Source organism: Neltuma alba, unplaced genomic scaffold, assembly GCF_004799145.2.
Source record: "Neltuma alba isolate B1F8T4 unplaced genomic scaffold, ASM479914v2 tig00010245_pilon, whole genome shotgun sequence".
NCBI lineage: Eukaryota > Viridiplantae > Streptophyta > Magnoliopsida > Fabales > Fabaceae > Neltuma > Neltuma alba.
The window spans coordinates 604,738-620,570 of record NW_021635173.1 but is presented as its reverse complement, the minus strand read 5'-3'; the positions used below and the strand labels follow the sequence as shown (position 1 = coordinate 620,570).

The 15,833-nt window shown below is 33.3% G+C and overlaps 1 protein-coding gene across 1 annotated transcript; it reads right to left on the bottom strand.

The window, feature by feature from the left end:
• Window positions 1-10,841: 10,841 nt before the first annotated feature.
• On the bottom strand, window positions 10,842-15,593 carry LOC114755264 (tryptophan aminotransferase-related protein 4-like). The gene is made up of 5 exons (XM_028944127.1): window positions 15,283-15,593; window positions 14,403-14,703; window positions 12,864-13,159; window positions 11,649-11,932; window positions 10,842-11,038 (listed from the first exon to the last, which is right to left on the bottom strand). The coding sequence occupies exons 1-5, from the start codon at window positions 15,591-15,593 to the stop codon at window positions 10,842-10,844; spliced, it is 1,389 nt and encodes a 462-aa protein (XP_028799960.1).
• Between the last annotated feature and the right edge of the window lie 240 nt (window positions 15,594-15,833).

Sequence of the window (15,833 nt, the reverse complement as noted above, 5' to 3'; positions counted from 1 at the left end):
TATCTCGTTTAGAATAATTTAAGGAATATTGATATTGCAACTTCCTTTTCGCATGCCATGCATATTTATATGGTTTTGGCTATGCATTGCTGTGTGTTGGAATCAGTTTTGATGCTCATCAAACTTTAATTGTTCAAATTGAATACGAATAGTTGAGATTTAATTTTTTTTATATATATTTGGTTTTCAAGAAATGTTTCCCTTTACGAGGTAGATAATCCAAAATAAATATATTCTTTTAATGGTAAATTTTTTAAGAAATAATTTTTATTTAAAAATTATTAGTTAAAAATTTTAAATCGAGACCATTAAAACTGTATTAAAATAGTGTAGATTTCACCGCAGTAATGAATATCATGGTACTTATCATTGTAATCAGCACCAAAATTAGTCCTACTGTGTGTTTGAGAAATAAATTATATCTTTCATCTGTATTGTTTATTTTTCCTTTTGAATTGTATATCTTTTTTTATTTTATGCTGATTTATCATATAACTGTTTATAAATAAGGATAAAATCTATAAAAATTTTACAAATTTTTTATCAATTGCATATAACTTTTCTGGTATTTTAAATTTTAAATTTAATCTTGACCTTTTAATTTTTGATATTAAGTGCCCTGTCTATAATTTTGCTGTTAAGTTACAACTATTGCGTTAGATTAATGAAAATGATATGGCATTATACATGACATCCTACATGATATCTATGAGTTAATAATTTTATGATAATTATAAGCAAAGCCTCGTCCCTTTGTGTCTCCTTGTAATAGGCTACTGCGATTTTCAATTTCTTTTTCAAGAAAAAGCCTTTGAAGAATTGAAAGCCCATTTCAATAAAATAAAATTAAAAAAAAAAAAGGCATTTGTTCACTTGTCCGTTTGACATTTTAATCATGGTTTTTTCCGGACTGAAAATCGTGCCCTGCCATAAGGAGGCACAACGGGACGAGGTTTTTTTGTCATAATAAAATGATATTTTAACCATTACGTGAAAAATATATGATTCTTATAAAATTATTCTATCATGCAAATGTCACTTTTGGGTTTTTAAAATTTTAAGCACACACGCAGCACCGAAATAAAAACAAAAATTTTGCCAAAAATTCCCCTAAAGGATCAATTGGCTTTGCTTAAATGGAACCAATTAAAGAAAGGGAGACTTCTCATTTTGCGTTCAAGATCCAATTTTTATGTCTCTGTATGGTAGCTCAGATCACAGGTTCTGCTTCTCAAATGAACACCCTCCACCAGTATCCCCATGAATGGCACAAATATTTTCTTTTTGTGATTTAAGCCACACAAAAAAAACTCCATCCATTTTAATAATTTTAACCTTTTTTATGCTTTAATTTTGGACATTAAGCTCCTGGAATTAATTTTGATAAAAAATTTCGCGTCAGATTAATGAAAATGATATGGCATTGCTCGTTACATCCTAAATGATTTGTATATGAATTAATAATTTTATGATAATTATATGTTTTTACAGAGGTCAAAATATATCATTTTATCATTAAGAAAAACAAACCCTCGTCCCTTGTCATCTCCTTTTGATAGGCTAACACGATTTTTAATTTCTTTTTTGAAAAAAGCCTTTGAAGAATTGAAAGTCCATTTAAATGGAAAAGGTTTTTGTTCACCTATCCATTTCACATTTTAAATTATGGTTCTTTTAGAATTGAAAACCGCTCTATCTTGCCTTAAGGAGGCACAAATTGCCGGGGTTTCTTAATAATAAAATGACATTTTAATCTTTATGCAAAAAATATATAATTATTATAAATTTATTATATCATGCAGACGTTGCTATGGGTTTTATTTAGGGCACACACAAAGCGGAATAAAAATAAAAATATTGTCAAAACCCTCCAAAGGAACTTGGCTTTCTTAAGTCAAACTAGAGAAAAAGGATATTTACCAATTTGAATTCAAGATCCAGTCTTTAAGTTTGTGTTTATAAGTAATTGTGTTATTCACCATAGGCAAGTTGTAAATTAAAATAGGATGAAATTGGATCCAGCACTACCATGATATTATTTCTTAGATACATCTAATACATTGATCTTATTTATAGCACATCTAGCATCTTAATCTTATTTATAGTGCATTCAGTATTCTAAAACATAAATAAGATTAGAGTACTGAATGTAACTAAGAAAAATAACATCAAGGTACTAGATGTACTAGAAAAATAACATCAAGAAGCTGGGTGCATTATAAATAAAATTAAGGTGTTGGATGCTACTTTATCAATTAAAATAATATAATATGATAACTTGCAAGTCTTCCTTCAAATTTTATATATGAATTAATCCTCCTTCAAAACGTTAGTTTGCTCTTTTACTTGGATAAAAAATAACGATAGCGCCCCTTATTAATATTTAAAAGGGTGATATTATTTTGTGATCTTTAGCTTTGAAGTGACTAGTGCAACTAAAAAATTTCAAATGAAAATGTATCTTAACCCTTCAAGCAATTCATCGATTCACTGATTTTACAGGCTAAATTGATTTTGAACTAGTTCCCGAATTTTCCTTAATTTCAAATCGCATCAGCAACCAATTTTCCTTTTTTTTTTTAACCTCAAATCAGCTTATTGAATTCGACTTGTAATACTGATTAATATTATTTGTTTGGCCAATACTATATATATTATTCAAAACTCAAAAAAGAAAATCACAAATTAAGACAAATTACGTCAAACTCGAACGTGAGAAATAATAACGATATACTTTTGTTTTAGATTTCTTTTTTTTTCCCGGATTGAGGTAAAAGGAATATTAGTTTTTTTATGAAATATTTTTTCACTCTATTCTATAATTTTCTGTTCAAAATAGAAAAGACTTTTTATTTTATCTTGAAAGTTTTCACTAGGAACACCGGGTATCCAAGAGTTCTTTTGAATTCAAAACTACCTCAAAAGTTTCCAAATCATAGTAGTGTTGCCACAACCATTATCCAAGTTAATTTTGACTGTTATGTTAAGTTGGCAGATCCACTTGTCATCCATGTTTTTTTTTTTTTGGATTCAAACGTAAATCTGCTTAGAAAGTTTTTACTCATGAGCATTGGGCATTTGAAACTTTTCGAATTGTAGTAATGTCACCCCAACCATTATCTTTGTTGAGTTTAACCATTAGTTTACCAAATATGCTTAAAAAAACTTTCAAGGCAAATTTACACCTCATGAAGTCACACAAGAACTGCCAACTTAGTAGATTTGGTCAGCTAACATGAGATATAAGAACGATACACTTCTATTTTAGATTTCATCTTTTTTTCGATTGAGATAAAAAGAATATTAGTTTGTTTCTGAAATATTTTTTTCACTCTATTTTCTATTGGGTATCAAAATAGAAAAGGCCTTTTACTTTATTATTTTATTCATATTAAGATAAAAATGTGTCTTGAAAGTTTTCACTGAGAGCATCGAATATCCATGAATTCTTTTGGGTTTAATGCTACCCCAAAAGTTTTCAAATCGTAGCAATATGGTCACAACCACTATTCAAGTTAATTTTGACTGTTAACTGACCAGATATATTAAATTGGTAGATCCACTTGTCATCCATGTTATTTTCTTTTTGTTTTATTAAAATGTAAATCTGCCCAAAAGTTTTCACTCACAAGCGTTAGGCACCAGAAAGTTTTCAACTTGTAGCAATATCACCTCAACCATTATCTATGCTGAGTTTGACCATAAATTTACCAAATATGCTCAAAAATTTTCAAGGTAAATTCACACCTCAATCCTTAAAAAAAAGTGAAGTGACCCATGGACTGCAAACTAAGTGGATTTGGTCAACTAACAATCAAATTTAACTTAAATAATGGTTAGGACGATATTACTACAGTTTGAAAACTTATCAAGCGTTATTGTACCCAAAAAAACCTTTTTAAATACCCAACATTCTTGAGTGAAAACTTGTGACCATAAGTTTTCGCATTACCCGATTTTCCTCCAACAATCGTATCCTTGATCATAAAAGACGTTATGCGAACATATGCCCTGTTTATTAAACCACAAGGATATAGGATATGAAATGTGATTAATCTATATCTTCAAAAATATTCTAAACTTATTCATATATTATTTTATTTATTTTCTCCAACAAGATTAAAGAATAAGCTTTGCTTTTCTTGCCCAAAATAAAACAGAGAGAATAAACCTTGCTATGTATCGACTACTATCCCTACTAATTAATATTAGTTTGCATATCAAATTAATTTAAATTATAAAATTCATAAGCAGATCACAAAGTATAAAAAGTTGAAATATATTACACAAGTAGTGATTGATGATACATAATAAGGATTGTAAGAACCAAATCCAATCATTATTCATACATAACACTGATTTGTCAATAATTATAAGCTATATATCGACTACTGCCCCTTCTTGTACATGGATTTTTACTATTGAAATTTAAAGTAAAATATGTAAGAAAAATTCAAAATAACATATATAAAATATATTCAATCCAGATAATACAAAATGAATCCTCTTATAAAACATACAGTGGAAGACTTTAATATTAGAGTTATCTCTCACCATAGCTATTGTTTAATTAATCTGAGGGCTACAAGATAGATTAGAGTCAGAAGAAAATTGATTCAGGTCTCTTCTGACTGGTAGATAGGCATAGTGATGGCAACCGAGTTCAGCCGTCACCAGTCAGGAAACCTCAGGGAGCAGATATGGCTTTCTGTTTCTGAATGTATCGCTCTGTTAACTTTCAGCCGTTAAAACCTAATAATTAAATTCTCACCATCAGAGAAATATAATTTTGACTGAAAATAAAAACCCTACTGGGCTTGGGCCTTATCTGACCACAGGCCACTCTCAGGACATTTTATTAATTCCTAATTAAATAGCTAAATAATTAATGATAATAATAAAATATCTCACATTCTCCCACTTTGCTCGTGTACTGTATCTCAATTGCCCTATCCCAGATAAGCTAAGGCTATACTGCAAGAATCATGGTGACAAGTCCCCTTAAGTTGGGTATTGCCTTCCATGCATTACAAGCAGCACCCTTAATGGGTATAACTTTATGAATAAACTCAATGTTTATTCAGCTCCTGCCTCATGCTTATCAATCTCAAAACACAAATGTATATACAATTATAATTAGAGATGACAAACCATAAACTAATTTCATTAGTCATACCTCAGCTAATCAAATGAAGGACGAAGTCCCATGTGAGGCACATGCAAAACAAATTCATTCGGTTTCAATCCTTTAATCAAAGGATCTCCTAGCATACTCTTTGTATCGATATGTTCAACCAAAATTTGGCCATCCATAACTCTTTCTCTCAAGCAAAGGAACTTCAATTCGACGAATTTACTTCAACTCTTATTCCTTTTGTTGTTGGATATGGCCACGGCAGCTGTGTTATCACAATACATTCTAATCGGCCCAAAGGCTTATTCCACAATCTTAAGCCCCGCAATGAAATTCTTGATCCAGATTGTTTGTGAGCTTGCCCCAAAACATGCAATGTACTCAGCATCACCAGTGGAATGAGCAGTTAGTGTTTGTTTTACACTTTTCCATGAAATAACTCCTTCTACTAATAGGAAGATGTAACTAGTTGTGGACTTGTATGTGTCCATGCATCCTCCTAGATCAGAGTCTGAGTAACCAATCACTTCTAGATTCTCTGTCCTCTTATATGTAAGTATATAGTGTTTAGTACCCTATAGACCTCACCGGGATTACTTTGCTACCTTCCCAGCATGCCCACAAAAAAAGCTATATCAGTTCTCGTGCAGACATGTACATACATTAAGCTTCCTACTGCTGAGGTATATGGAACCTTTTACATTTCCTTTTTCTTAAGCTCAGTCTTGGGACACTGATCTATACTGAACTTATATCCCCTTTTTCTAGAAGAGTCACGTTAGTAGAATAGTTCTTCATCCTAAATCGTTCAAAAACTTTGTTTATATAGGCTTCTTGAGACAAGCCTAGAAGGCCTTGAGTCCTATCCCTATGGATCTTAATGCCAATGACACAAGATGCCTCACCCATATCTTTCATATCAAAGTTCTTAAACAAGAATTGTTTTACCTCATGCAATAGTCCCAGATCATTGGTTGCAATCAACATATAAAATCAGAAATATGATTTTACTCCCACTAGCCTTGTGGTATATACACTCATCCATAATGTTCTCATCGAAACCAAATGATGTGATCACTTCATGAAACTTTAAATACTGCTGTCGTGAAGCTTGCTTTAGACCATATATTGATTTCTTTAACTTGCACACCATATGTTCTTTATCTTTTACAACAAATCCCTCAGGTTGCTTCATGTAGACCTCTTCCTTAAGATCACCATTGAGAAAGGCAGTCTTAACATCTATCTGGTGCAACCTCAAGTCAAAATGTGCAACCAATGCCATGATGATGCGGAAAGAATCTTTCTTTGATACAGGAGAAAAGGTTTCTCTGTAATCAATTCCTTCCACTTGTGTGAAACCCTTAGCAACCAACCTTGCTTTGTAACAATCAATGTTACCTTGTGAGTCTCTTTTGGTTTTGTAAACCCACTTACAGCCAATGGCTTTAGACCTACTAGGTAACTCTACAGGCTCCCATACATGGTTGTTTGCCATTGAGTTCATTTTTTCTACCATGGCGCCTCAATTTGGAGTTTCCACTTTTCATAGCCTGAGTAAATATCAAAGGATCATTTTCAATGCTAACATCACAGTCAATTTTAGCAGAGTACACAACATAGTCACTAGGTAATGCTGGTCTTCTTTCTCTAGTTGACCTTCTTAATTCAACTTCTTGAGTTGGTTCAGATTGCTCATTAGGAACATTCCCTGTCACATTCTGTGGTGGTTTAGATTGTGTGACAGGTTGATCAGCTTGCATATGTTCATGATGTCCAGCATTGTCAACTTGTGTTATGGGATCTACACTATGTTCTATGATAGCTCTAACTGGATGAGAGTCATTGACCATTGAAGTTTCCTTACCATTTGTGTTAATGGTTTCTTTTATGTGATCATCTTTTGTTTGATCACTCCCACTAAACACGTCATTCTCAAGAAACTTAGCATTCCTAGATTCTACAAAACGTTTTGAAGAAGGAGGACAATAAAACTTATAACCTTTAGACTTTTCTGCATAGCCTACAAAGTAAGCTCTTAGGGTCCAATTTCTTTTCTTGTGGATTATACACTCTTACTTTTGCAGGACAGCCCCATACTTTCAAATGATTTAAACTGGGTTTCCAACCTTTCCAGATTTCATAGGGAGTTTTAGGTACTGCCTTTATTGGTACCCTGCTTAATATGTATACGGCTGCTGTCTTGAGTGCTTCTTTCCATAATGAAATTGAAAGTTTGGAGCTACTCATCATGCTCCTAACCATATCTAGTAAGGTCCTATTTCTTCTTTCAGCTACACCATTCATATCTGGTGAGCCAGGCATGGTATGTTGAGCAACTATACCCTACTCTCGAAGAAAGTCTGCAAATGGACTAGATGCTTGTCCTTCATTTGTGTACCTACCATAGTATTCACCACCTCTATCAGACCTCACAGTTTTAAATGGTTTCCCAATTTGTTTTTTCTACTTCTGCTTTGTATTCCTTAAAGGCATCTAGTGCCTCACTTTTATTATAAAGCAAGTAGATATACATATATCACGAGTAATCGTCAATAAAGGTAATAAAATACTTTTGATTGTGCGCGGTTAAATCAGGACAGCAAATATCAGTATGTATAATCTCAAGCAATTCAGAACTTCTTTTAGCTCCCTTTTGTGACTTGTTGGTCTGCTTTCCCCTTATGCAGTCCACACAAGAATCATATTCCGAATGGTCTAAGGGTGGAAGAATTTCCTCCTTAGTTAACCTTTTGATTCTCTCAATAACTGCGCCTTGCATGCTTAAAAAACATTAATAAAGCATACAATTATACATACGTATCACTAAGTTCTACCTGTGGGCAAAGAAATTAGCATAGCATGTATTTATCTCATATTGATGGAACTAGAACGCATTTATATTTCCTAATACCTATGGGCTACTTAAAAAATACAAGGCAATTCTATCCCACTCTAATTAAATATACATTTATAATTATATACCTGTGGGCAAAGATCAATTATGAATGCATATTTAATTACAATTGATATTTTATAAGTCTATTATGTGATTTATGTTGCATGCAACAGATAAAGAATGCTGTGGCTACTCCTTAAGAAAGCATGCTAATCACAAATATCAAATGAGCACATTTAATCCAATATATGCACAATATTAATGGAGAACACAATTAATTAATCATTATATTAATATTAAGTCCTCCCACTATTTTATCCATTCAAACAATTGTTTAAACATTAACCTTAGCATATTTCAACTTAAAATAAACATTGCAAAATTCAAGTAATTAAATAAATTGCCCAAATTTATTATCCAAATATTTAGGCAAATAAATAATACAGCAAAGAATTTTGCAAATTTACACAAAAAATACAAAATAGATAAAATCAACTTTTATCTTTATTTAAACAACTTAAACATTTGCATAAAATAAATTTCATGTGAAAACCACTTTTAAATAAATAAAAAATTTACAATTAATTATTTATTTAACACAAACAGATTCTGGAAAATAAATTAAATGGGCTAAACAAAATTTGGACAAGATAGAGGCCAAAAGAATATTCCAGAAACAATAAAATAACACTGTTCAGGCCCAAAACGAAAGCCCAGTAAGCAAACAGAGAAAAAAAATTAATTTCTGTGCAAAAACAGCCCAAACTGAGGCCCAAACAGCTCTTTACATCACTGTAAAAAAAATTTGGAATGAAACAGTGTGGCCCAGACAGCAAACCGGAGAAAAAACACTTAATTCTGTATTAAAAAGCCCAAACCGAAAGCTCAAACTGAAATCCAAAAAAAAATCCACAAATAAAGTCTAAAGACATGACCCAGTTAACTAGAAATGAAACAAGGAAAAAAAAACTTATAAAACAAAAACTAGAAGCCCAAGTGATGTTCGTCCTAGTTCGCAACCGGAAAAAAAAAACAAACAAAAAACATTTTCAAAACCCAAAGTTAAGCCCAAAATGTGTCAGCCCACCACTCCTAAATTAGTGAAACTGTGTGTTTCACTAATGGGCTGAACACTTGCCTTTTTCCTTCTTTTTTTTTTGCCTTTATAAGTCTAGTCCAGGCCCCTTTTTTTTGTTATTAAAATATACAAATCTGGGTTAACCTAACTAGAATCTTGACCCGTTTCTGCGTTGCTTCACAGCCGCCAACCCCTGTTGCGTTCTGCCATGCTTTATGGTGACCAGAATGAAAATTCCGGCAATCCTCACGCCATTTTAGATCATTTTCAGCAGCGTTTTTATCAGATTTGTGCTAAAAAACAACAATAAGCAAAGTTTTGAAAAAACTAAAAGGAAAATTGAGCCAAAATTGAAAACGAATATTGATTTTGATAGGGTGAAAATAATGACTGCAAAATCGAGTCCTTCAAGAACTGAAGATGGTCATGTTCATAGGAAAATCAAAATTATTTTCCTCCATCCCAATAGTCCGAAATTCATAACATAAATATTCAGATAAAAAATAAATTAATCAAATCAAAAGGATGCTCTCAAAACAATTAAAATAATGTTCAAAGTAGAAAATTAAATAAATTCAAATGAGAATCAGAAAAGACTAAGACGAGGTGAATCAAGAAACCTGGCTCTGATGCCACGTGTAAGATAGATTCAAAATAACATATATAATATATATTCAATCCAGATAATACAAAATGAATCCTCTTATAAAACATACAGCGGAAGACTTTAATATTAGAGTTACCTCACGCCATAGCTATTGCTTAATTAATATGAGAGCTACAAGATATATTAGAGTCAGAAGAAAATTCATTCAGGTCTCTTTTGACTAGCAGATAGGCACAGTGATGGCAACCGGGTTCAGCCATCACCAGTCAAGGAACCTCAAGGAGCAGATAGGGTTTTCTGTTTCTGAATGTATAGCTCTATTAACTTTCAGCCGTCAAAACCTAATAATTAAATTCTCACCATCAGAGAAATATAATCCTAACTGAAAATAAAAACCCTATTGGGCTTGGGCCTTATCTGACCACGGGCCACTCTCAGGACATTTTATTAATTCCTAATTAAATAGCTAAATAATTAATGATAATAATAAAATATCTCACACCCTGTAGATATCTAACCACTTTCTGTGCAACTATCCAATGCGTCTTACCAGGATTACTTTGCTACCTTCCCAGCATGCCCACAGCAAAAGCTATATCAGGTCTCATGCAAACCTGTGCATACATTAAGCTTCCTACTGCTAAGGCATATGGGACCTTTTCCATTTCCCTTTTCTTAAGCTCAGTCTTGGGACACTGATCTATACTGAACTTATCCCCTTTTTCTAGAGGAGTCACGTTAGTAGAACATCTCTTCATTCTGAATTATTCAAGAACTTTGTTTACATAGGCTTCTTAAGACAGGCCTAGTGGGCCTTGAGTCCTATCCCTATGGATCTTAATGCCAATGACACAAGATGTCTCACTCGTATCCTTCATATCAAAGTTCTTAAATTATAAAATTCATAAGCAGAATCACAAAGTATAAAAAGTTGAAATATATTACACAAGTAGTGATTAATGATACATAATAAGGATTGTAAGAACCAAATCCAATCATTATTCATACATAACACTGATTTGTCAATAATTATAAGCTATATATCGACTACTGCCCCTTGTTGTACATGGATTTTTGCTATTGAAATTTGAAGTAAAATATTCTATATATAGAGAGAGAGAGACTAATAAGATTTAGCGAGGAGGTTTTGGAGGTGGTTGATGAGTATGTCAAAGTCATCTTGGCTTCTGATGAGACTTAAACGAACGTAACTACCGTTGGCACTGTACATACTTCCTGGACGACCATCTATTTTGGCTGCTTTAAGAACTGCATAGCAATCTTTATCTTCCTCTCTCTCGCACTTCAACCATGCATATGCTGTCATATAATTGCAATCACATGTTAGACTGTATTATGCATTTGATGTCCACTAAACAAAGTTCAAATGGTCATAAATATAATTCTCCTACAAAAATTCAATCAAATTTAATTCATTAGGATGTCCATGGGTCGGGTCGGGTCGGTCAAGCCACATAATACTTTAACTTGAAGTGCTCGGCCTGACCTGATATGCCAACCTAGTCAAACCGAATTCTTATTTTATCCTTTTTCTTTCCTTTTGTCATGACTAAACGTTGTTTTTTTTTTTTGTAATTTAAAGAAGTAGGTACTAACGGCTTAAAATTGCAAATAAGATTGAACTCACATTCTCCTATTTACAGGAAAACTTTCATACTACTAAGCTATAAGACTATTAGGGGGCCAAATGTTGATTGAATTACCAATCTACTAATAAGTCACAAGTCAAGATGAAAACCCTTTCCTTGTCACAGAATTGAAGGAGACTCGGCATGAACTTTATATGCTTAACATACTTTTGTTCAATTAAATTAAAACAAGTGAATTTTAAAATAACATTAACACCAAGAGTTTTTTATAGAATAAAAAAAATCTATATATCTTGATTTGACTGGGAACATCATGTTACCTGGTGTGGGGTCCCTAACCCTTTTGAAAAAGGAGCAGTAATTGGGAGTTAATTTCTGCAGAGAAAATCGTCTTGATTTGGACAAGATCTGTCTTAGTTTTATCCATCGGTTTTTCATTGTTGAATATCCAAACTTGAATATTTTTCTGCCGTCTCCTTCTTCAAGAAGCACATCAAGAAGCTTCAAAGCTCTCAACTGAGACTCTCGAGAAACTCCCATGGTGTTCAAGTCCAAATATGTCAACATCTTTTGGTATATTGCCTCATCCTTTACCAGTGCCCACCTATGAGATATCACAATGCAGTGAAAATTAATGTTTTAGATGAAACATAATCCTCCAATTGTAAATATAAAATGCAGTTAAGTAATTTGTAGAAATTAAGCAAATTAGTTATTATTTTAAATATTGGTAAAAAAAATTCTCCAGGAATACCCTTATAATTGTTTGCATTGGAACTACCTATTGATAAATACCCCTTAATATGTGTAAGCTAGTTTGGGGGGAAAAACTGTAAATTTGAGAGACAAAATAGATTGAGATCATATATTTATGATCAAATAAAATTTCTATACTAGTTTTTATATTTAAAATCAGATGTAATAATATATAATGAAACATGCTAGAATAATAAGAACAAGATAGAGTAAAAATTTGTAATAAACAAATATTGTTTGTGTTAAGTAATGACTATAGGGATATTATAGGTGCTCCTTTGGTTCTAAATGTACATAGGAGCTAAATAACTAATTTGTATAGATTAAAATTAAAAATTAATTAAATTAGCTATTTGTGAAGAAAAAAAAGTGCGTTGTTTCTTTCTACAATATTCCTTTTAATCATTTGCATTGAAAAATACTACCTCTTGATGGAAAATTCCCTCAACATGGGTAATTAAATAGTTACATTTAATTAAGACAAGGTGAAGGTCTTATATTTAATTAAGACCAAAGCAAACTTTTTTACTAGCTCTTATATTTAGAACCAAAGGAAGTATTTCACATGTAAAGGAAACATATTCCTTTTTCCTTTGATTCTAAAGTCTAACCAAAGGGGGCTTAAGGGGGGAAGTCAAATCCAGACATTTAACTTCATATTTCATGGGTCATCTGTTTCAGAAATCTAAACCATCTAGATCAACTCTAAAATAAAATCTAGCTACTTTAGTGGATTCTAATGTATAGAAAATGGGACTGAAACAATAAATTATTGTTACCCAAATCTAGAGCCTGCATGGCCAGTGAGCTTGGAGATAGTGAAGATCATGAGCTCCTGATCAGCAGGAGAAGGAATAGGAGTGAAGTGTGGCCAATAATAAGCATGATCATTAACAGTCTTAACATTAGATCCACGAAGAACAGCCTTCATCAATCGTCCATCTGGGTTGTTTGGTGAGGTCACAAACTCAATGAATCTGATGTTCTTGTTTTCTGACAAATTCTTCCATAAGGACGTGTCACCTTCGTATCTATAATCCAATGAATTAAAAAGCTCCGTTTGTTGTCTATAGACCTGTCAATTTTAATTTCAGTATATGAATTAACGCAAATATTTTGTGACAGATTTTTGTGATCGAGTGTTTTATAGGATATTGAGAATGAGAAGATCGATCAATTGTAGAAAAGCAAAGTTTCTTACAAAAAAAAGCCTTGAAACACACAAGGTACTGTTATGAGTCCCACATTGGGGAATCTCACAAATGTTGTGGGGTTTATAAATTCAAGGGGCTCTCCCTCCTAATAGGCTAGTCTTTTGGGATTGGGCTCTCCTCTTGGGCTTATGCTCATCACATTAGTGCTTTCATTGAGAGTTGGCCAACCGGAAAGGGCTACCTGCGGAGGGTTCTGACCGATAAGAAGACCGAGTGAAGTGCCGTAGAGTGGAGCCGCCGGGGACGTCCCCTCTCGAGAGGGGTGCTCTGTTATGAGTCCCACATTGGGGAATCTCACAAGTGTTGTGGGGTTTATAAGTTCAAGGGGCTCTCCCTCCCAATAGGCTAGTCTTTTGGGATTGGGCTCTCCCCTTGGGCTTATGCTCATCACATTGGTGCTTTCATTGAGAGTCGGCCAACCGGAAAGGGCTACCTGCGGAGGGTTCTGACCGGTAAGAAGACCGAGTGAAGTGCCGTAGAGTGGAGCCGCCAGGGACGTCGGCTCTCGAGAGGGGTGCTCTGTTATGAGTCCCACATTGGGGAATCTCACAAGTGTTGTGGGGTTTATAAGTTCAAGGGGCTCTCCCTCCTAATAGGCTAGTCTTTTGGGATTGGACTCTCCTCTTGGGCTTATGCTCATCACAGGTACTACAAATCAAATTGGTCATTATACTAGTTGAGGAAGTAGTTCAAGTCTCCAGCTCAAACTGATTATGATTAAAGCAATATAATTTAATTAAGAATATTCATATATATAGATATATGACCATTTGAAAAAATATTTAAATAAAAAGAACTAATCATCAAGCAAATATAACAAAGTCTAAGGCGCAAATAATCGATCTCAAATACAAAAGGAAGTTCGATTCTCAAAATAACCAAACTCAAAAGTTCATAAATCACATTCATAAAGAAAAACATGTATAGTTTCTTCTTTTTAAAAAATCCTATATATTAAAGCAACGTTGTTTTAGGCTTAGGTGCTATATATAAATATATACATATATCATGCAAACTGATTTGGTCCTGATTTCAAAACCATGTAGATATACATTTGTTCCTCACAGTTTTTCTCACAAAATAATCCCGTTAGAAAATGCTTACAGGGTAATATGGAGCTGTGGCAACCACTTTGGCAGGAGAATGCAAAGAAGAAGAATTGGGAGAGAAGGCATAAACGGCAGCATTGAGGAGCTGAGTAGAACCAGCCCCAAATATAATGAACCGCCCATCAGTCTCTGCGTTACGAACCGTTTTATGCAATTTTTGAATGTACTTCACAAGCACTTCTGAGATGTAAGATCCATCACTGTACGTATATCCCATTCTGTGCCAACCTGATACTAATATTGCACTCTCTTTTGCTTGTCTCATCCAGAATGGCTCCAAGAAATACGGATCCCCACTAAGCCACAAAAGCTTACAAACTTAATCATGCTTGTTAATTTCTCTTAATGGTAAGAATTCTGACATGCATAAAGACAACAAAATATGTACTGCGTATTGAATTTTGGTATTGTTTGGACATAGGAGAGAATGAGGAGAGGAGAGAGTACTAGGGGGAAAAACTTTTAATTATTATTTTAGGAAGATTTTCTTTTAATGTCTTGTATTAATATCAATATAAAACATAAAATCATCGGCATTATTTATAAGTCACAAAAATTGCGGCTGATTCCAAAGCCACCTAATTAAATTGAAAAATAAACATTCCTATCTTCATTCTCAACAAAATTCCTATAAACGAAGCTGAGTTAAAAGTGATGTAGAGTATTAATGTTGATAAGCAAATTGGCCAATAATAATTCAAAACGATCCAAATAGATTCAAGATGCCAAGATGGAAACAAGTACAGTCACACTACAAAATATCTAGTCCCCAAAAGTTAATGAAATATAGTATTCTAGTTGGATTCCATATGAGTATGACTAAAAGTTAATGAAATATATTTAATTTAAATTGTAATAGGGATAAGAATTTGAACCTTCCAGCATTTGCAGAGCAATTGGATTGAAACTGGGAACAGCTAGGGCCATAATAGCAAGGATTGCAGTCACAAACGGGCAAGTGATGGCCTTTAAGAACCAAACCATCCAAGTAGGCTCTTCCATGTCCAGAACATCCTATGCCTGCCACAATCTCTGCTTCTTTTGCTGCTTCCTTTGTCCATGTCGGCTTCCATAATGTCTCTCCACCACGAACCAACAGATTCGAGGAACAAGAAGACAACATAATCATGGCTGTGACCATAATCCATGAACTCTCCATCAATGAATTTGTTGGCTTCCTTGCCATCATTATCTCTTTTGAGGAATGCTTATTGCAACTTCCTTCTCTGCTAATATGTGCTGCATGCCATGCATATTTATATGGTTTTGGCCGTTCATTGTAGTGAGTCTGAGAAATGAGTCATATTTTTCCAGTTACATTGTTTATTTTTAAATTGTATATCTTGTTTTATTATATATATATATATACTGATTTTGTAATATAAAATTGTATATAAATAAAAAGTCAAAGCGTAGGATTGGGATG

Coding starts and splice junctions, on each gene's coding strand:
- LOC114755264 (XM_028944127.1), bottom strand. CDS start 15,593: ATGGCAAGGAAGCCAACAAATTCATTGATGGAGAGTTCATGGATTATG. Junction 14,704..15,282: donor TGCTCTGCAAATGCTGGAAG/GTTCAAATTCTT, acceptor TTTGTGGCTTAG/TGGGGATCCGTATTTCTTGG. Junction 13,160..14,402: donor CCACAGCTCCATATTACCCT/GTAAGCATTTTC, acceptor TAAAATTGACAG/GTCTATAGACAACAAACGGA.